Here is a 19,706-nt window from a genome sequence, read left to right as displayed (position 1 = left end):
TAATCCTCCTAATACTACTAATAATAATAATAACAATAATAATAATAATTATAATTATAATTATAGTACGAATATTAATAATAATAATAATAATAATAATACTAACAATAACTATAATTATAATATTACCAATAATAGAAATAATAATAATAATAATAATAATATTAATAATAATAACAATAATAATAATAATAATAATTATAATAATAATTATAATATAGATATTAATAATAAAGAAAGTTTAAGGAATTATAGTTATAGAAATTTTAATATTAATAATATCGAAAATGTTGATGATTTTATTAATAATAATTTAAGAATCTATTACAAAAAATTAAAATCTATAAAATTAAATAATATAAAATTAACCCAATTAAGAGAAATTGCAGAATTATTGGGGTTATCAAAATCTGGTAATAAATCAGATTTGTATGAAAATATTTGTCAAGTGTTTTCGCTCAAAAATAATTTGGCTAATGAAGAAATTCAAAAAAAAAATATAAACCCATTTAAAAACTCCCAACCACCATTAAAAATTACAGAAAACATCGAATTTTCAGAAATCCTCTTTTGGAAGGTATTTAGAAATAAGTTTTTATTCAATAAAATATTTTCAAACTTTATATTCAAGTCCACCCACACCTATGATAGACTAATCAATATAGTTGGCATTATCAATGAATTTACAAATGGTGTTGCAATTATTTTGGATAAAGTTAAATGTGGCCGATACATCTCATTCGACTCTGAATCATTAAAGTATACTGGCCATTTATTTTTATTTTCAAAAATATTGAAACCAACACAAGAAAACAAGGTTTTTTACCACCAACTGTTCAATAAATACCCAAAGTATTTCCTTCTTCCAGAGAGACTTCTGCCAGTAATAGTCAATGGTCACAATATATTTGCTTTTGGCCTATTTGTAGAATATTTTAATTTTTCAAAAAACCAAGTCAAGGAAATTTTAAAGAAAGAATTACCAGATTTTAAAATTCAACATTATCAATCTTTCAAAATCTTTCAATATTTAAAAGAGAATTATTCATTACCAGAAAGCAATGATGAGTTAGATATTAGAACTCTCAGTTTATTTAACTCCACTTTCAAATTTAAGCAACTTATCAAACTATGCAAAATAATAACAAAATATCGACTATATGATAATAACTTTAGTAAATTTAGAGATATATCAACCCCAAATCAAAAAAAATTTATTAAAAATAAAATTTTAAGTTTGGAAGAAATTGAACAAATTGAAAATATTTTTACAAAACAACAATTAAATTTAACAATTATAGATTTAATAAAATCAATATATAGTAATAATAATAATAATAATAATAATAATAATAATAATAATAATAATAATCTTTTCAGTATTAATAGTATTATTTCTACAAATTTACCTTCCTCTTCCAATAATAACTCAAATAATAATAATAATAATAATAATAAATTAAAAAATTTAATTTTTAAATTTGTTAAAATGTTTTATTCAATTTCTAAAATCGATAAACCACCTAGATATTATATAATGTTTAAGAGTCCAGACTATATTAAAAAGAAGTTTAAAGAAAAAAATTTAAAGATCTATGAATACTATGAAGAGTATTTAGAAAGATGTTATTCAACTTCAGAACAAATAGAGTTTATAGAAGAACAAATCCAAGACTATAGAAGACACGAATCACAGAAAGAAGAAAATATGAGAATTAATAAACTCGTTTCATTATTTGAAAACGAAGAAAAGAGTGAAGAGGGCCTAGATCCCCATGATGATTCAAGTGAACCAGATTTTTTTGAAATAAACTCTGATGAACTCGACGAAGATATTAATTTAAATCAAGAAGAGAATTTAGTATCAGAGGCTTTCATCGATTTTTTTAATGATATCGAAAAGAAAGATGAGCATTTTCCAATACTTAATTTAATATTAGCAGTTTTAGAGTTGGATAATATTAAATCAATTCGATATATCTTCAACAATCATTTCGATACCGCAAAAACCTTTCTCTACTCATATAGAAAAGAACATATAAAAGCTATAAAATCTACCAAAACTTTAGATTTCTTTTTCGATACTTTTCATCTAAATAATTTTTTATTCCAAGACCGAAACTCCTATTGGTATTACCTCACAAGCTTGCCACTTATCGAACATTATGAACAGAAAATGGGTTCACTAAATAGAATCTTAACAATTGACAACCATCCGTCTAACTATGAAATTAATGGTATACCCCCGGAGGAAAAAGAAAATTCATTTTCATTAGAATTATTACTTCGAGGTTTATCAAAAACAAGGCCATCAATCAAAATAACAGATACTACTCCTAAAACCACTACCACCACTACCACCACTACCACCACTACTGTCCCTGCAAAACCCATATCAAATCCTAATAATCTATCCATTAAAGATAAATTTCTCAATAGTGATTATTCCCAAAATAGTACCGCTACTTTTAACAGCACTTTCTTTAACAGCAGCAACAACCACTACTTTGATACTAACAGTAGTAACCACTTCCTTAATAAAAACAAAAACAATTATAATAGTAATAATAGCCTTTTCTTCGATATCAACAAAAATATTAATAATTTCAATAATCTCAGTAATTTGAAAAATCTCAATCCCAAAATCAATAATAACAATGATATTAATATTTTCAACAACAGCAAACCAATTTATGCAATTGGAAACATTTCAATTAATAGCTTTTCAAAATTATTTGAAGAATGTATTATTAAACATAAACAAGATCTTATAATATCTGCTTTTATTAATTTTAATGTAGGAAAAATCAATTTTGATAAAATCTTTTCAGATAAAATTATTGTATCAAAACTCCACAAGATTGGTCATTGGGTATTTTCAAATTGTGAAAATATACCAGATATTACATCACATAAAGTAAGATTACCCGTTAAATTCAATCAAGATGGGCAAGAAAAAACCATAATCATTAAAATGATGTTATCACAAATGGTTAGACTACTCTATGCCTGCGGTAGATTCAGTGAAATATTTAAAATTAAAATACCAATCGTCTTAAGTAGAATTTTCTTTATACCTTTAATTGAGGTCGTATCATTCTCAATACATTACAGTGTCCGTTTTATAGAAGAAATGATCAAATACTTTTACAGAAGCAAAGAATCAATTAAAATACAAAAACCAATTTCAGAAGCAAATGTTATTTTATCAGAAGACCATGAACATATTATCGAAAAAATCATTTTAATTAGCTTCCATATGGCTGCAGTAAAAGGAAATTTACCAATTTTTAATTTTGTATTTCTTAAATTTCCAAATTTCTTAAAAAAGAAAATTAAAAACAACAACAACAACATCCATAATGAGGGTATTTATGATATAAAAGAATTAAAGGAAATATTAAGAATTGCATTGGTTTCAAATTCTCTTGAAATTATTCAAATTTTATTAAAGTGTGGAATTACAAAAACCAAAAAAGAAGTTCAAGCATTACCAGGCACAAGTTTAGTTTTAGAATATTTTAAAAATGATTTTAAATAAAATAAATAAATAAATAAATAATTTATTTCAAACCCAACTTTTTATTTTTTTTTTTTTTTTTTTCATCATTTTCTTTTTTCTCTTTTTTATTTTTTTTTTATTTATTCCAAGATTCTTGGACATTCTTTAAAAAAAAAAAATAATAAAAAATAAAATAAAAAAATAAAAAATAAAAAAAATCAAATTAATTAATAACAACAACAATATCAAGATTTCTTCCTTATATAAAAATTCTTAGCGTCTTTATATTTATGTAAATGACAACTTTGATTGCGAAATATGAGACCAAAATGGAATCATTTCAAAAAAAAAAAAAATAAATAATTTTAAAAAAATTAAAAAAAAATAAAATTTTATTTTTTTTCATTTTAAAAAAATAACAACAACAAACATAATGCTATTAAATTTTTTTTTTCTTTTATATAATTAACTATATTTTTTTCCTTTGTAATAAAATTTAAATAATAATGTTTATTTCATGTAGCTAGTATTTTTTTTTTTTTTTTTTTAATATATTATTTCAAAAATTTAAAATTTAAAATTTAAAAAATATTTAATATTATAAAAAGTATTAAGTATTATAAAAAATATTAATAATAGTACTTCTATTTTATAGAAATTAAAATAAAATATAACTAATTAATAATAATAAAAAAAAAAATAATAATAATAATTAAAATAGTTATTATTTATTAAATTATAAAAAGATAATGAATAAAAATAATAATATTAAAAAAAGAGAAAGAGAGGAAGAAGTAGGAGAAGAAGAAGGAAAAATAATTGGTGTTTTATCAAAGAGCGATAAAAGTAATAAAATAAAGAAAAATAGTAATAATATTGATTCAATTAAAGATTTAAGAGATTTTAAAAAATTAAACTATAACTCTACTAAACTAAAGCAATTTCAAGAGATATCAACATTTTTGGGTATTAAAGTATGTGGTAAGAATAAATTAGAGGTGTATCAAAATATAGAGAAGCATTTAGAGTTTAAAGAGAAAATTGAAAAAGATTGCAACCCAGTGGATGAAACGAATGCATTTAATAAACCACAACCTAGATTGACCATCACCGAGAACATTCAAGTTACAGAGATCCTCTTTTGGAAGGTTTTTAGAAACATCTATATCTTTAATAATATATTTAGTAACACCAATTTTCCATTCAAGTCAATCTGCAGTTATCAGAGATTAATTAATACCAAAGATATAGTAGAGTCGTTTAGCAACGGTATTGAAATCATTAGAGATAAAATCAAAGCGGCCAAATACTTTACCTACAATAGTTTGGAGTTCATATACAACAACATTACCAAAGAGTCCGAAGAGAACATTCAGTTTTACAACCAGCTATTCAAAAATTATCAAAAGTATTTTATTGTGCCTCAAGTTGCGTTGTCAAGTATCATCAAAAGTTCCAACATTCTGGTTTTTAAGCTATTCATTAAACATTTTAGTCATATCAGTATCAATGAAATCAACAATATAGTAAATCATAACTATACACCAATTGGAGATAATATAGCAAATAGTCATTACGATCCATCAATAGATAACAATATTATTAGTTCCATTAACAACTATAAACATTTAAAAATGTTAAACTACCTAATAACAAATCAATATTTCACCAACACAACTGTATGCATAAACCTCAATAATATCACTACCACATCATCACCAACATTAAAAAAATTGATAAAAATTATAAAAATCATTATAAATTTAAATTCATTCAATTTAACAATAGAAAGAGATATAAAAAATAAATATGAACATTATATTGGTTTATATAAAAATGGAATTTATAATGATTATGTTGTAAATATTAATAGAAATAATAATATCAATAACATTAATAATAGTAATATGGGTAGTAATAATAATAATAATAATAATAATAATAATAATAATAATATAAATATAAATTTAGAAAATAATAAGTTATTATTAAAAGATATAGAATCATATAATTTCACCAAAGATCAATTAAATAGTGATTTTTTAAAGATTTTATCAATTGTAAATTTTTTAAACGATAAAGATAAAGATAAAATTAATAATATAATAGATCTGTTCATCTCAATAACCAAAGATAATATATTATTATATACAGATCAAGTAACAATAAATAGTCATAAATCAATAACTATAAAAAACATAGATCAAATTTTTTTATTTAATTATTTATATAATAATATTAGTAATACAGATAAATATGAAATAATTTTAAATTATTTTGAATTATTTTTAAAATCAGTAAATCTATATTTATTATTAATTTCAATAATAAAATTAGATGATTTTGAATTAATAGAAAAAATACACCAAAAGTATAGTCAAGAATTAAATACATTATATTCAAATTGTGATTATATAGTAGGCTTGGTAATAAACTCAATAAGGTCAACTCAAGTATTAGAGTTTTATTTCATAAACTATAAGGAAATATTTTTCGCAAATGAAAATTCATTTTGGCAAAGTATATCAAGTATGGATGTTTTAGAGCATTACGAAACATTGATGAAGAGAACCAATAGATTCATGCTTATCGATAGTAATTATGAAATGCTATTTCTTGAAGATCAAAATTCATGTACTCTCAGTTACAATAATAATCCAATTCTATTAAAGCTACTTCACAGATCTCTAATGTCATGGCACCAAAACCAAGAGCAACCAACCCTTTACCAAATTTCAAAGCCATTCAAAATCGAAGTATATTCAAAATATTTAGTAGAGTGTTTAAAATACAATACAAATAGTGCAGATTTATTAGTTTCGATATTCAACATATTCAATGAAATAGATTTCATTCAATTATTAGCATTATATAGATTATTTCCATTTAAAGTACTATATTGGGTATCAAGCAATTACTCTAGCGAGAAACAGATAGACTCGTCACCAAATAGTAGAATCTACTCAACAGCAATCAGTGTTTTGAACCCAATTTATAATCAGCGTTCAATTCAGATCCAAATTACATTTGAGCAATTATGCTTTGCTTTTATATATGGTCGTAGATTCGAGGAGGCTATTGTGCTCATACTCCAATTCGCAAGTGGTATCAACATCGATTTCGTAGTGTTCCCAAAGTTTTTTAAATCAAGTATACTTTCAGTCGAATTCTTTGAACAGATCATTCACTTTTACCTAAGATTACAAGAAAAAGATGTTTCTGAACCTGAAACTCAAAGAGGTGGGCTTCAACAACAACAATCATATAAAATAACTTTAAAATATCTCATTGAAAAAATTTTGATGGACTCTGCTCAAGATGGCAACTATGATCTCTTTAAAATGTTTATTTTTAAATTTGGTCATTTAATAAAGAAAAAAGGTCAACCTCTGCTATGCAAATCTAAAATTAACGATATCTTGGATATGGCAATACTTTCAAATAATTTAGAAATTATCGAAATTTGGTCTTCATATTGTAATTTTTCAAAAAAAAATTTAGATAAAATTAAAAATAGAAATTTATTAATCTATAATTATTTCAACAATAAAATTAAATAAACCAATACTTATTTTTTTTTTTTTTTTTATTTAAACCAAAATCTCAAAAAAATAAAAAAATTTCTTTATTATTCAAATTTTTTATTATTCAAATTTAAAATAGTATTATCTCTAATAAAAATGTGAATATGGTTGTTATGAGCTTTCAATTGATGCTTACGTATAGTTTTTTCTTAGTATGTTTTGTTACTTAACAAAATGGAATTTTTATTCTACCCATTATTATTTTTTTCTTCTTTTTCATTACCACTACCTTCTCATCCTTCTTTAAATTAACAATTAAATAAACAAAACAAATAGTTTTTTAAAAAATAGTTCCAATGACAATGTATTTTTAAATAAAGTTAAAATTTTTATTTTTATTTAAATAAAATTTGTTTATTATTTGGAAATAATTATGATTATTTGAAAATTATTTCACTTTGTTAACTTTATATTTTAATTTTCAACTGCAATATAGTCAATAGAGATATCGTATATTAAGTTATTTACCCATGTAGTAAATTTAACATCAAAGCCGGTTGCTGTGATATTGATAGCCTCGATACGGTATCTCAATTGATTATTATCAGTTGCTTCATCAATATGGGTAGTTGTGAGGGAAACCATTGGTACCTTACCGAATGATCTACCAAATTGAACATTACGAATAGCTTCACGAACGCCATTACCAGAATTAAGAGTTCTATCACCAATGCAAGTGTGACCAATTTGCACAAAGTTACTTACTGCTGGTTTGGTATAAAGTTCCCAACTATTTTTTAAAAAAAATAATAAATTTATATACATTAGTATAATATTTTTAAATTTTAATTTTGTTTTTTTAATTATTTACCGAAGTGAAATGTGGCTATTCCATGTTACTGGATGGATAGAAATAGATCTTGCACGAATTGGTTGTGGGAATACATGAGTTACAACTGTGCTTCTATCAGTATTTCCATTGAAAACTTGACCATTGTTATAATCAACCCAAGTAACATTGTCAAAGGAGTATCTGATTTTATATGAAGTAACCCATTGATCTGAATAAAAATAATTTTTACAAAGTTAATAATTAAAAAAATTTTACATTTTAAATAAACAAATATAAAAAATGAATACATACCAAATTCACCACGACCTTGAGTTGAAATAGCAACAAAATCACTTACTACTAAACTACCTGCAACAATAAATTGGTTCTTATCATTGATTGAGGCACACCATGCTTCCGATCCATCAAATCTGTTGGTTTCTTTTGAGTTGGTAAAGTTTAAAACAGAGTTTTTAGCACCATGATCAGCATTATGGTCAGTTGAACTACGTAAATTCAACAAAGCATTGGCCAAACATGCAACACTACCAGCTGGGACTGTGGACATTTTGAATTTGTTTTTTTGAAGATTTGGAAAAACTAGAAAGCTAAGATATTAATTTATAAAAGATATAGAATTTATTTGTTTATAAAAATGATATAAATAAATAAATGATATTAAAATAATTATAATTAATAAAAAATATTTTGGGTTTAAATATTTTTTTTTTTCAATCACTTTTCATAATATGTAAGAGGTTAATATCCAAAAAAAGTAATCACTACGCTATTATATATGATGTTATAAAAATTTGAAAAAGGTTTGAGTTAACCACTCAAATATTTTTTTTTTAAATTTTTTTTGTTAAATTAATCTTTTTTTTTGGGGTAAAAAGAGGTTTTAATTTATTATTATTATTATTATTATAATTATTATGTGTGGTTAATATTAATAAAAAAATTGAAAAAATTTGATGTAAATAATTATTTTAAATTTTTTTTAGGTCTCCAATGTTGTAAAATTAATTTTTGGGGGATAAAAGAGGTTTTTTATTTATTATTTATTTTTCTTCTATTAATATTCTAATTTTCATCCATACAAAAAAAAAAAAATTGAAAGGTTTAATTTAAACCACCCAAATTTTTTTTTTTTTTTAAGTTAATATTAAGTTTTTTTTTGGGGGAGAAAAGAAGTTAACACATATATTCTATTGTTTTTTTAATTTTTATTATTTCTTTTTTTTATAAATTTAAATTTAGTAAAAATAGAACCACCAATATTACAAATTAAAGTCTTTAATAGTTGAACAAAGTTGATAATTTATACAAGTAAAAACTGATAAAATTTATTGATTTTATTATTATTAATTTTTTTCAACAAAAAGAATCAATATAAATCCAAAATAAAAAATGAATCGAAATATCAGTTGAAATTAAATCATTATAAAAATTAATTAAAACAATTTTAAAAAGAACAACAAATAGTTCAGATTTAATAGACGCAATAAATTATATTATAATAGTAATATATATAATTATATTAATGGAGAAACAAAAGAAATACAATCTAAAATTATAAATATTGTAGATAATAAAACACCAAAAACAAAATCAACCAAAACAAATACAATGAATGTAGATAAAGAACAAGATCAAGAAATGAAAGAAATTGAAGATCAAGAGATGAATATTATCGGACTAAAGTAAGAAATTATACACCAAAAGATTTTACTTTTTTTGAAATAACAAACACTAATTTATTAACAAGATAATTTTTATCACTTAAAAACCTTATCATAAATTTCATAGAGTGCACTATTGCTTACCCAAAAGTTATCTTTGATAGTGGCGAACTAAAAAATATACTTTCATTAGCATTTTCTTCAAGATAGACATTTTAGAAATTATATTAAATTATTATATAGTTTTACAAAAAATAAACATTTTGGTGATTAATAAATTTTTATTTTTTTATTTTTTTATTTATTTGCGTTGTTATCTTCATTACAATTTATATTATTGTTATTACTATTATTATCTAATTTAATTTTTTTTAAAGAATTTTCATCGTTATCTGTTTCTGTTGTTGAAACATTATTTTCTTCTTCGTTGTGGCTATCCTCTTCTTCCTCTTCTTCCTCTTCTTCCTCTTCTTCTTCATCTTCTTCATTTTCTTCTTTATCATCATTACAACTACCTTCGCTCTTTCTTCTTTTCTTTTTTTCTTCAAATTTTCTTTTGGGTATAACTTTTTCAAAAGCATCTTTCCAATTGTTACAAACTAAAAATTCATTTAAAATTTGGAATACATGATTTACTGCTAAAACTTTTCTTGAAACCATTTTAATGAACTCCCCAATTGGTAATTGAGCAGTTGCGATACCTTGAGAATTTGCTTTTTCGAATGTGTAACCCTTCAAACGATTGTAATCTACAATAGCACCTATAATATACTTTTTATTTGGGTCTAACTCGGTGATAACATTTGGTGAGTCTGAAGTTAAATAAACCAACTCGTCCTTACTGAATTTTTCAATATATGGTTCTTCGTAGCACTGTAACATTTTAAATGGACATCCTTTGTGTAACTCTTGTTTTATCTCTGGAGTGACCCCAGTTGCATGTAAATAAACTGGTTTTTGTGAAATGGTATTGGCACTATGTAAGAAAGACATCTGAGTGATTAATGACTTCTTTTCTTTCTCTGACATTTTATCATACATTTCAAAGTCAAACAAAACATTACCAAAATATTCTAATGTGCTAATATCCCTATTTTTTAAAAATCTTAATTTAATTGCCTCTGATCTTTCTTCTTCTGTCATTTGTTCTCTTTTTTTCTTTCTATTTTCTTTCTTTTTTTCTCTTAAAAATATTTTTTTTTTATCTTTAAATTCTTCCCATCTTTGTTTTTTAATTAATTTTTTTTGTGCATTTTTTGATAGTTTTGGTTGTGATTCTTCTGTTGTTGTGGTTGTTGTGGTTGTTGTGGTTGCTTCTGTATTACTACTATCTATATTATTATTACTATCACTTGTTGTTGGTTCTATTGTATCAAGTGTTTTAGTTTCTGTGGTTGTTTCCATTTTTTAAATTTAAATTTAAATGAAAAAAAATAAATAAAAAAAAAATTAAAAAAACGAAAAAAAAAAATTAAAAAAATAAAAATAATTTTTTTTTTTTTTTTTAATTTAATTCTTTGGTTATTTTGGTTTAAAAAAATTGTTACCCCCACCAAACCCATCATAATAAATGCTCTTACCTTTTTTTTTCAATATTTAACTTTGTTTTATTCTTTTCTATCCATTTGTTATAAATTTTTTTATTAAATTATTTTTTAAAAACAGTAATGAATTTTGTTTTTTTTTACATATTTAAAATGGTGAAATAGAAATTTAGATTACTTTTAGTTTTTTTAAAAGATTTGTATTTTTTTGTTGTAATAAATATTGATTTGTTTTTAAGATGTTTGGTTATTTTTGTTTTCCCCAACCATTGATTTGTTTTTATTTTTTTTTTTATTTTTTTATTTTTTTTATTTTTTTTTTATTTTTTATTTTTTTTTCGTAAAATATTAACAACTGAAAATTCAGTATAAAAATAAATTAAATAGATATAGTAAATAGCATATATATAAATAAAATGATACCAATTACAGAAAATAACAATAATAAAAATAAAGAATTAAATGTAGAGTTTTTTAAAGATAAAGAAAATAAATTAAATGTTAAAATTATAACAGAAAGATTATTAATTAGAAATGTTACAAGCGATATAGAGGATAGAAAGAAATTTCATAAACTTTTAACAGATCCAATCAATACTAAAAAGTATGGTTTTGGTGTTCAAACTATTGACCAAATTGATAAAGAATATAATGAATGGTTGGAATGCTGGGAAAATAATGACCCATGTGGTGGATTAATGGTATTTTTAAAAGAAACTAACGAATTTATAGGTCATGTTATGTTAATGCATGGAAAAGTTCCGGGAGAAGCTGAGATTGCTATCATTCTCGACAAAGACTATCAAGGTAAACAATATGGCACCGAAATGATACACTCAATGGTCCAACAATATTCATTAGCTATTATCAATGAAGGTTTATTAGTTTTAGGTAAACCATTATACACTCTATATGCCACCGCTCGTGTTGATAATCATGGTTCAATGAAAATCATTCAAAAAGCCGGTTTAGTTTATTACCATCAAGAGGTTTTATATGGATTTTTAAGAAATTTTTATAGATTAAATTTATAAATAAAAATAATATAAAGGAAAAAGATTTTTTTTATTTAATAATTGTTGTTTAGTATTGTTGTATGGATTATCACCATCTTCTCCAGGGTGGACCTCTCCAAGATGGGCCCCAATATGGGTTCCAATATGGATTACCCCAGGATGGACCTCTCCAATAGGGACCCCTCCACATGTTTGCAGTTTTGTTATCACCTGTGGTTATTTCATCACTGACAGTGTCAATCTTTGAATCTGAACTTGACGAATGTTTCGAGCTTGTGGTATCACCGAGACTAGTTAGACACTCTATATATATTTAATAAAATGGTTAATATTATTTATTTCTATGTAATTATTTTATAATACTTACTAACTATAGTCATTTTATAAAATATAATAAACTAATTAAAAATTAATTGATTATATATAAAAAAAAAAAATTATTAAATTTAATTAAAAAAAAAATTAAAAAATTAATTCCTTTTATATATTAATCTGAATGTAATCCATATTTGATATTGCAAGTTTTTTCCTAAAATATTAATATTATTATATTCAATTTAAACATTTGTAATTTTTAAAAATTAATTCAAAAAGTGATTTCTACATGAATAGAAACAACAAACACTGATTATGAATCTTGTTTTGCTACTTTTAGAATATGGAAATAAAATTTCATTTTTTTTTTATTTTGTTTACATATAACCGTTGCATAAATTAATTTCCACAACCCAAATCATCACCATTATTTGAAAAAAATATAAAATAAGTTATTTAAAAAACTTAAAAAACTTAAAAAAAAAAAAAAAAAAATATCTTTTTTTATTTTTTTTTTTTTAAATTTTTTTGTGACCAAATTAGTTTTTTTATTATAAAAAAGACCACGTTATTATAATCCATTCTCAGATATTTAAAAATATCAAATGGAGTGTTATAAAAACCACTTATTTTTTTTTTTTTTTAAACATTAAAAAAAAGTATTTAAGAAATAAGTTTTTTTTTAAAATATATTTTTAAACAAAAAATAAAATTTAATTATTATAATAAATAAAAATAAATATAAAAAAATTAAATAAAAATGCTAAAGATTATTGGTTTTATAATTATTTTAATTGCATTTGGGTTGTTTACCGTTAGTTTTGGTACATATTGGTATAATTATCAATACGTAAGCACCGAAAATGATGATAAATATATGAATTTATACAGTTACAATAAATGGAGAACAGTCGAGTATTATGACGGTAGAAAAATATATGACGAAACAATCAAGTATAAAAGAGAGGGTAGGGAACATGAAATACAAATATTTGAAGCATCTCTCTCATTTAGTGTTTTGGCTTGGCTTACATTAGCTTTATCACTCTTTCTATACATTTTATCTTTCTGTGGTATTATCAACAAAGTTCCAGTGATTGGGTCAAATAGGTGCTATTATTGGTAAGTTTATTTTAAATTGCTGGTTCTGTATTTGGTTTACTTTCATTATTTATTTTTGTGGGGGGGGAAAAAAAAAAAAAAAAAAAAAAAAAAAAAAAAAAAAAAAAAAAAAAAACTAATATTAATGTTTAAATTTTATATAGGGGTTAGCTAATGCTAAAGATAGAGACTGCAGTTGCGAAGGTAACAAGTTTGTATACACTTACAATAGTGAATTTGAATCAAGAAAGTATTACGCAGGTCCATATGTTGGATGGTTTGTTGTAGTAATAGGAACATTCTTCACCATCATTGGTGCTGTCATAAATATTTTTTCAAAAACTTTTAATTTGTAAATCTTTCGAGTCCACAACATTAGTTTAAAATAAAGATAAAAATAAAAATAAAATAATTAAAAATAAGTGGGACTATTTTCATTTTAAAAATATTATATTAACTTAAAAGATAATCTCTTTTTTTATTTTAAAACTTAAATAGTTTATTTTTTATTAAAGAAAATTTTATAAAGTTTAAAAATAAAGTAAATTCATAAAATAGAAAAAAGATTAGTTGATGAAATAGAAGGTACGTTAAAAAAAAGAAAAAAAAAAAGGTCAAAACAAAGTTTTAAAAATAAAATTTTAATTAGTTTATTTATTGCTAACATTGTCTTTATATCATGCATGTTTTTTATCCCTTATTATTCAATTTGGGACCTATGGTATTATAATTTTGTATTTATTATTTAACATCTTGTATTGGAGGATACAACAGTCACATCTACTTTGCTATTCTCAGTAATGGTTTAAAATATAAGATAAATACAAAAATAAAAACAATTGATTTTTCTTTAGAAATGGTTTATTGTATTGGTTTTGTTTTTTTTTATTATAAAATCCAATTTTAGAATTGTAATAATATTTTCTTACATTCACAAGGTTTATTACAATATTTAAAATATAGGGTGATGGTGGTTTAAAGTAGACCCTCAACATGGAATATTAATTCCAACAATAGTAAATATAACAATACAATTCATTAACAATTATTATATACTATTATTGGAAGAATATTTAATTTTAAATCAAATATTATAATGTGAGATATTTTTTGAAATTAAAGATTAATAATTTTATATAAAAAACAGGGGTGGGGTTTAGGGGTAAGATGTTATTTTTTAAAAAAAAAAAAAAAAATTAATAAATTATTGTGGGGGAACAGATAAATTACAAAATAAAAATAGTCTTAAATTTTTAAAATCTTCTTGGTTTTGACACTTTTTCGAGTTATATATTTCAAAAAATAAAGAAATTTAATTATAATTATTTTTATAAAATTACATAAAAATAAATAAAAATACATTAATTTTATTTTTATTTATATAAAACTTTATTAATAATAATAGTAATAATAGAAATAGTAATAATAGAAATAGTAATAATAGTAATAATAAATTTAAAAAAGAAAAAATTTATCACCCATTTTTTTTAGGAAATAGTTTTAAATTTAAAAAGAAATGTCAACTTTTATAAAGGTATTTGGTTTTGTTTTAACAATATTTTCATTAGCCTTGTATACCATCGGTGTATTTTCATACTGGAGACAAAAAGAATTTTCATCAATTGAAGATGACAGAAAGAGTGTAGAGTACTTCAGCGCCTATAAGCATAGATATTTGTATATAAATGAAGAGGGTATAAAGAAATTTGACGATACCGTATACTTTTTATATGATGATGCTTCAGATGTCAACTACCAATTTTACTTCTTTTCACTTTTATTCTGCTGTTTGGCATGGGCCATGAGTTTCGTCTCTGTATTTACCTATATAATGTCATTTATTGGTTTAATCTATAAATCTCCAATCCACGGTAAAAGAGTTGCATCACTTGGTAGATACATCTTAATCCCAGCTTCTGTTTTTGGTTTACTTTCTGTTTTAATTTTTTCTGTAGGTTTATTATTATTATTATTATACTAAAACTATAATTATTATTATTATTTTACTAATATGGTTATATTTATTATAATTTATATAGGGACATACATTCACAATAAATAGATTATATGATATGGAAATGAAATTTATGGACTATGGTGTTGAAGATAAAATTAAATACTACGAGGGTCCATCATTAAGCTATTTTGCATGTATGGCTGGTTCTTTATTTACTATAATCGCTTGCATAATTAACTTAAAATCAAAGATTTTCGAACTATTAAATATTTAGGAAAAAAAATTATAAATAAAAATACTTTTAAAAATTTTAAAATAAACATAATTAAAAAACCCGAATAAGTACCCCTTTTATCATAATGCATATAATAATTAGTTGGATAAAATTAAATAATTAAAAAATTTTTTCGTTTTTTTATAAAATTTAATTTTTTTTATTTTTTTTTTTTTTAATATTTTATTTTTTTTTGTTATTTTTTTTTTTTTTTATTTTTATTTGTAAAGATGAATAGAATAGTAAATGTATTTAATAAAAGTCATAAAAATACATTTAATGTTTTGCCAAATACATTAAAACCAGGTATTCAGGTTAGAGATTATGCGTCTTTCAACCAAGCCAAATTTTTAAATAATGCTTTTAATAAAAACAATAATAATAATAATATAGAAAGCAATAATAATTATAATAACAATAATCAAAATAATACAATAAATAATAATAATAGTAGTAATAATAGTAATAATAGTAATACTAATAATAATAATAATAATAATAATAATAATAATTCTGCAACTATAAATAACGATGAAAAAAAAATTAAAAAACCAGTTGGTCCAAATAGTAATTCATTGCAGAAAGCCATGTTATTAGTTAATATAAAAGATCTATTTAAAAAAAGACCTTTGGTTGCAACAGACTTGTGTGTATTTTTTTTAAATAAAATTTTATGGAAAATCATTTATTAATTTTTATCTTTTTTTTTTTTTTTTTTTTTTTTTATTAATTTAGGATTTCAAGAAATTTAAAACAAGGAAATTTAAATAATCATGATATGGAAATATTATTTCAGTGGTCACATGATAATAAATATTTAAATCATGTTGATATTATTCATCTCTTTTTATCACATTTTACAGGAGTTAATGATATAAGTAGAATAAAGAAATTAATAGTTTTATTTTCATTTGGTATTGAAATGGATGTAAAGACCTGTGAGACTTTAATCAAGTATTTTACAATTTCAAAGATGCATGAAAATTTAAAATCAATTTTAGAATCTTGTATTAGTAAAGAGAATGGGTTAGAGTTTACAAAAAAGACCTATCAAGAGTTTATAACCTCATTTTTAGAGTTGGATGATATTGAAGGAGCGCTAAAATACTATCCAAAGGTAAAACCAGAAACATCAAGTTGGTTAGAGATTGTTAAATACTATATAAAGAAAGGAAAAAATCAAGATGCCATCAATTTCTTTAAAATGGATGCAAAGGACCACAAAGAGTCATTCTTTTTATCTGGTACATTTTCATCTCTAATGAAGAATTTCTCTGAAACCGATTCAGACGATATTCTCTCTTTTCTCCTTGAAACAGAATTAATGGATGAAAATTCAATCAATTTGTTTTTATCAATGCACTTGGAGAACAGCTTAAAGACTTCATCCTATTTAATTCGTAAATGGTCAAGAACCATTCCAATGGAGCATTTATACACAAAATTGGTAAAACAAACAATTATTGTTGATGATCTAGAGGAAATTTTAACTCTTATTCAAGACAAAAATATCAAAAATCTTTTCACCATAAATATCCCAACCTATGCAATCATTTTAGAGATGGCAGATGCTAATCAAAGACAAGAAAAAAGAAAGATTTTAAATTCAAAAAATTATGACCCAAATACCCCAATTGAAATTTCCTGGGATTCAAACTTTGAACAAATTATTAACCACATAACATCTCTAGATCCAAAAGGAAACGAATTATCATCTTTAATATTTTACGCTCAAATAAAAGAAAAAACTGAACTATTCCAAATGTTAACAGAAAGTTTAAACAATCAAAAACCTGAATACATCGACAAAGTAACCTGCCAACTCGTCAAGCATTTCACAAAAGCAAATCACTATGATTTAGCAATGGCATGGATTGGTAATCGTTTGGTCAATTACAACTTTCAAAATAATGCATATATCTACCACTCTCTCCACGAGGTTGAAGCAAGTAACTTTTTAGGTCAATTTTGGTTTGGTCAATTATCATTACAACCAATAATTTCCGATCTATCACATACAGAATCATCATTCAAAATAGATCAAATGATGATCTTACTCGAATCATCCCTACAAGAACACGAAGAAAGAAACAGAAACAACTCTAAAAACAAACCAATTGATTCAAAAGATATCTATATTAAACGTTTATTTTCAAAATCAAACATTGACGAAAACTTGGTATTGGAGAATTTAGAAATGAACAAAGAAGTTAACTTACAATTAGAACAATTGTTAAAGAAAAAGATTGAAAATGTAGCCAGAAATGGAGGAACCATTAAATACGAGGGTTACAGATCCACCAAAAACTATTCAACAAACAATTGGTTACCAAAAGAATTTTCAAATAGCTCTAGATATGTACTTTCAGAATATGACGCTCAATTAAAAATGGCAATTGACAATAATAATGCTGATGAAATCTATGAAGTTATCAAAAAGAGTTTAGCAGATAATGTTATTCCAGAGAGCAGATTGTTGTTGACCGCATATTACTTTGTATGCGAATACGATAGAAATAAATACATTCAATTACTTCAAGAAACACCACCATTTGTCAGAATGCTCATATTCAATACCAAGTTTTATTATGATTTATTAAAGACCTATCCAGACGTAGCAATCTTTTTATTACAAGGAGAGTTACCACAAAATCTCTCACCAGTATTATTGTATCAAATTCTATTTTTAACATTGAAATCGGGCAGAATTGATTTATTCACTACTTTTGGTACTCTATTAATGGCCACCAACACTCCAATCAATTTAGAATCAATTATTCAGATCTCCAAGACATTGATAGATAACAATATTTCAATTGGCAACTCAAAATTCGTCGTAAAGTTTATTGAATATATTAAAAGTTCAACTAAAATACAATCCATTATCAAAGAAGGAAATGACTTGAAACTAGGTGTCCTATTGAACTCGAACGAATTAAATTTTAGAGACTTTAAAAATATAGATGATTACAACCACAGAATGTCGTTTGCATACACAATTCTATTGAATGAATTGTCACACGCCAATTTAAGCGAAGAGATTATGGAGTGCTTCTCATCATTAGACACATTTGTAAATAACTTATCAATCGAAGTTGTATTAAAACACATTTCAAAACTATATCCAATCCCACCATTATCAAACATTACACAATGGCTTTCATTAATCCAATATTGTAAAAGCCCTCAACAAAAAAAGTATTTTTTATTCCGAATTATTCAAACAACTCTATCACAGTAAACAATATGGCATTAGCGTCAAACTTTTAGAAAAAGATCCATCCATTACAGAATCACTCAACTATAATCTATTCAACTCTATTGTTTCACATGTTCCAAATCTTACACCAAAACTATTAATTAGTCTTTTCCTAAGAGTTCATCCCCTTCTTCCACAGAAAATCCAAGAAATTGAAATTACCGATGAAACTGGTAAAACCAAAGGTCTATACAGTACACAAAAAATTAAAAGTATTTCACCAGAAACAAAATCAAATGCATTATATCAAATTGATCAAGCTTTAAATATGAATCCAACAGAGATCGAAGAAAAACAACTTAAAGAATGGATCAACATATTGGAATTAATCCCATTATCATCTGAACACAGCCTCGAAATTTCAAATGATAGTTTAAATATTATTACTCAAAATTTAGCACCAAAAATTTTATCATATTTCCAATCCAAAAACAGTAATTTAGATTTATCCCAAATGTCTCAATTATCTGAAAATACCTCACCAAGCCAAAGATCCACCGAATTAAAAAATTATTTATCAAATTTAATATACTAATAAATATAATAAATAAAATAAATAAAAAAATTTAAAACAAACAAAAAATGTACAAAGGTACTCTATTTTCGGGTTATTAATATTTATTTTAATTTTTTTTTTTTATAAAAAAACGAAAATTAATTTTATTTTTTTTTATTAAAATTTTTTTTTTTTATTTATTTT

The 19,706-nt window shown here is 23.3% G+C and overlaps 8 protein-coding genes across 8 annotated transcripts; 6 read left to right on the top strand and 2 right to left on the bottom strand.

Annotated features, from left to right (window-relative positions):
• Positions 1 to 376: 376 nt before the first annotated feature.
• DICPUDRAFT_13578 (uncharacterized protein) lies at positions 377 to 616 on the top strand (the record flags this gene model as incomplete). Its single annotated transcript, XM_003291671.1, has 1 exon — positions 377 to 616. A coding segment is annotated over one exon (240 nt), but the record flags the coding sequence as incomplete, so codon positions are not given.
• A 15-nt stretch (positions 617 to 631) lies between these two features.
• Positions 632 to 3,541, top strand: DICPUDRAFT_156349 (uncharacterized protein; the record flags this gene model as incomplete). Its single annotated transcript, XM_003291670.1, has 1 exon — positions 632 to 3,541. A coding segment is annotated over one exon (2,910 nt), but the record flags the coding sequence as incomplete, so codon positions are not given.
• A 710-nt stretch (positions 3,542 to 4,251) lies between these two features.
• On the top strand, positions 4,252 to 7,400 carry DICPUDRAFT_156348 (uncharacterized protein; the record flags this gene model as incomplete). Its single annotated transcript, XM_003291669.1, has 3 exons — positions 4,252 to 4,910; positions 4,998 to 6,979; positions 7,378 to 7,400. The coding sequence occupies 3 exons, from the start codon at positions 4,252 to 4,254 to the stop codon at positions 7,398 to 7,400; spliced, it is 2,664 nt and encodes an 887-aa protein (XP_003291717.1).
• On the bottom strand, positions 7,399 to 8,528 carry DICPUDRAFT_57504 (uncharacterized protein). The gene is made up of 3 exons (XM_003291660.1): positions 8,171 to 8,528; positions 7,898 to 8,087; positions 7,399 to 7,816 (listed from the first exon to the last, which is right to left on the bottom strand). Exons 1-3 carry the CDS (start codon positions 8,424 to 8,426, stop codon positions 7,501 to 7,503), a joined length of 762 nt encoding a protein of 253 aa, XP_003291708.1. The 5' UTR covers positions 8,427 to 8,528; the 3' UTR covers positions 7,399 to 7,500.
• A 1,555-nt stretch (positions 8,529 to 10,083) lies between these two features.
• DICPUDRAFT_24460 (uncharacterized protein) lies at positions 10,084 to 10,821 on the bottom strand (the record flags this gene model as incomplete). Its single annotated transcript, XM_003291659.1, has 1 exon — positions 10,084 to 10,821. A coding segment is annotated over one exon (738 nt), but the record flags the coding sequence as incomplete, so codon positions are not given.
• Positions 10,822 to 11,500: 679 nt separating this feature from the next.
• On the top strand, positions 11,501 to 12,118 carry DICPUDRAFT_156344 (uncharacterized protein; the record flags this gene model as incomplete). The annotated part of the gene is made up of 1 exon (XM_003291668.1): positions 11,501 to 12,118. The coding sequence occupies one exon, from the start codon at positions 11,501 to 11,503 to the stop codon at positions 12,116 to 12,118; it is 618 nt and encodes a 205-aa protein (XP_003291716.1).
• Positions 12,119 to 13,292: 1,174 nt separating this feature from the next.
• On the top strand, positions 13,293 to 15,747 carry DICPUDRAFT_156343 (uncharacterized protein; the record flags this gene model as incomplete). Its single annotated transcript, XM_003291667.1, has 5 exons — positions 13,293 to 13,508; positions 13,681 to 13,868; positions 14,922 to 14,959; positions 15,031 to 15,467; positions 15,556 to 15,747. 5 exons carry the CDS (start codon positions 13,293 to 13,295, stop codon positions 15,745 to 15,747), a joined length of 1,071 nt encoding a protein of 356 aa, XP_003291715.1.
• A 230-nt stretch (positions 15,748 to 15,977) lies between these two features.
• On the top strand, positions 15,978 to 19,541 carry DICPUDRAFT_156342 (uncharacterized protein; the record flags this gene model as incomplete). Its single annotated transcript, XM_003291666.1, has 3 exons — positions 15,978 to 16,393; positions 16,483 to 18,945; positions 18,986 to 19,541. 3 exons carry the CDS (start codon positions 15,978 to 15,980, stop codon positions 19,539 to 19,541), a joined length of 3,435 nt encoding a protein of 1,144 aa, XP_003291714.1.
• Positions 19,542 to 19,706: the final 165 nt, after the last annotated feature.

The sequence above is a fragment of the Dictyostelium purpureum genome (assembly GCF_000190715.1).
Source record: "Dictyostelium purpureum unplaced genomic scaffold DICPUscaffold_293, whole genome shotgun sequence".
NCBI classification, from domain to species: Eukaryota; Evosea; class Eumycetozoa; order Dictyosteliales; family Dictyosteliaceae; genus Dictyostelium; species Dictyostelium purpureum.
This window is presented reverse-complemented; position numbering and strand designations above follow the sequence as displayed.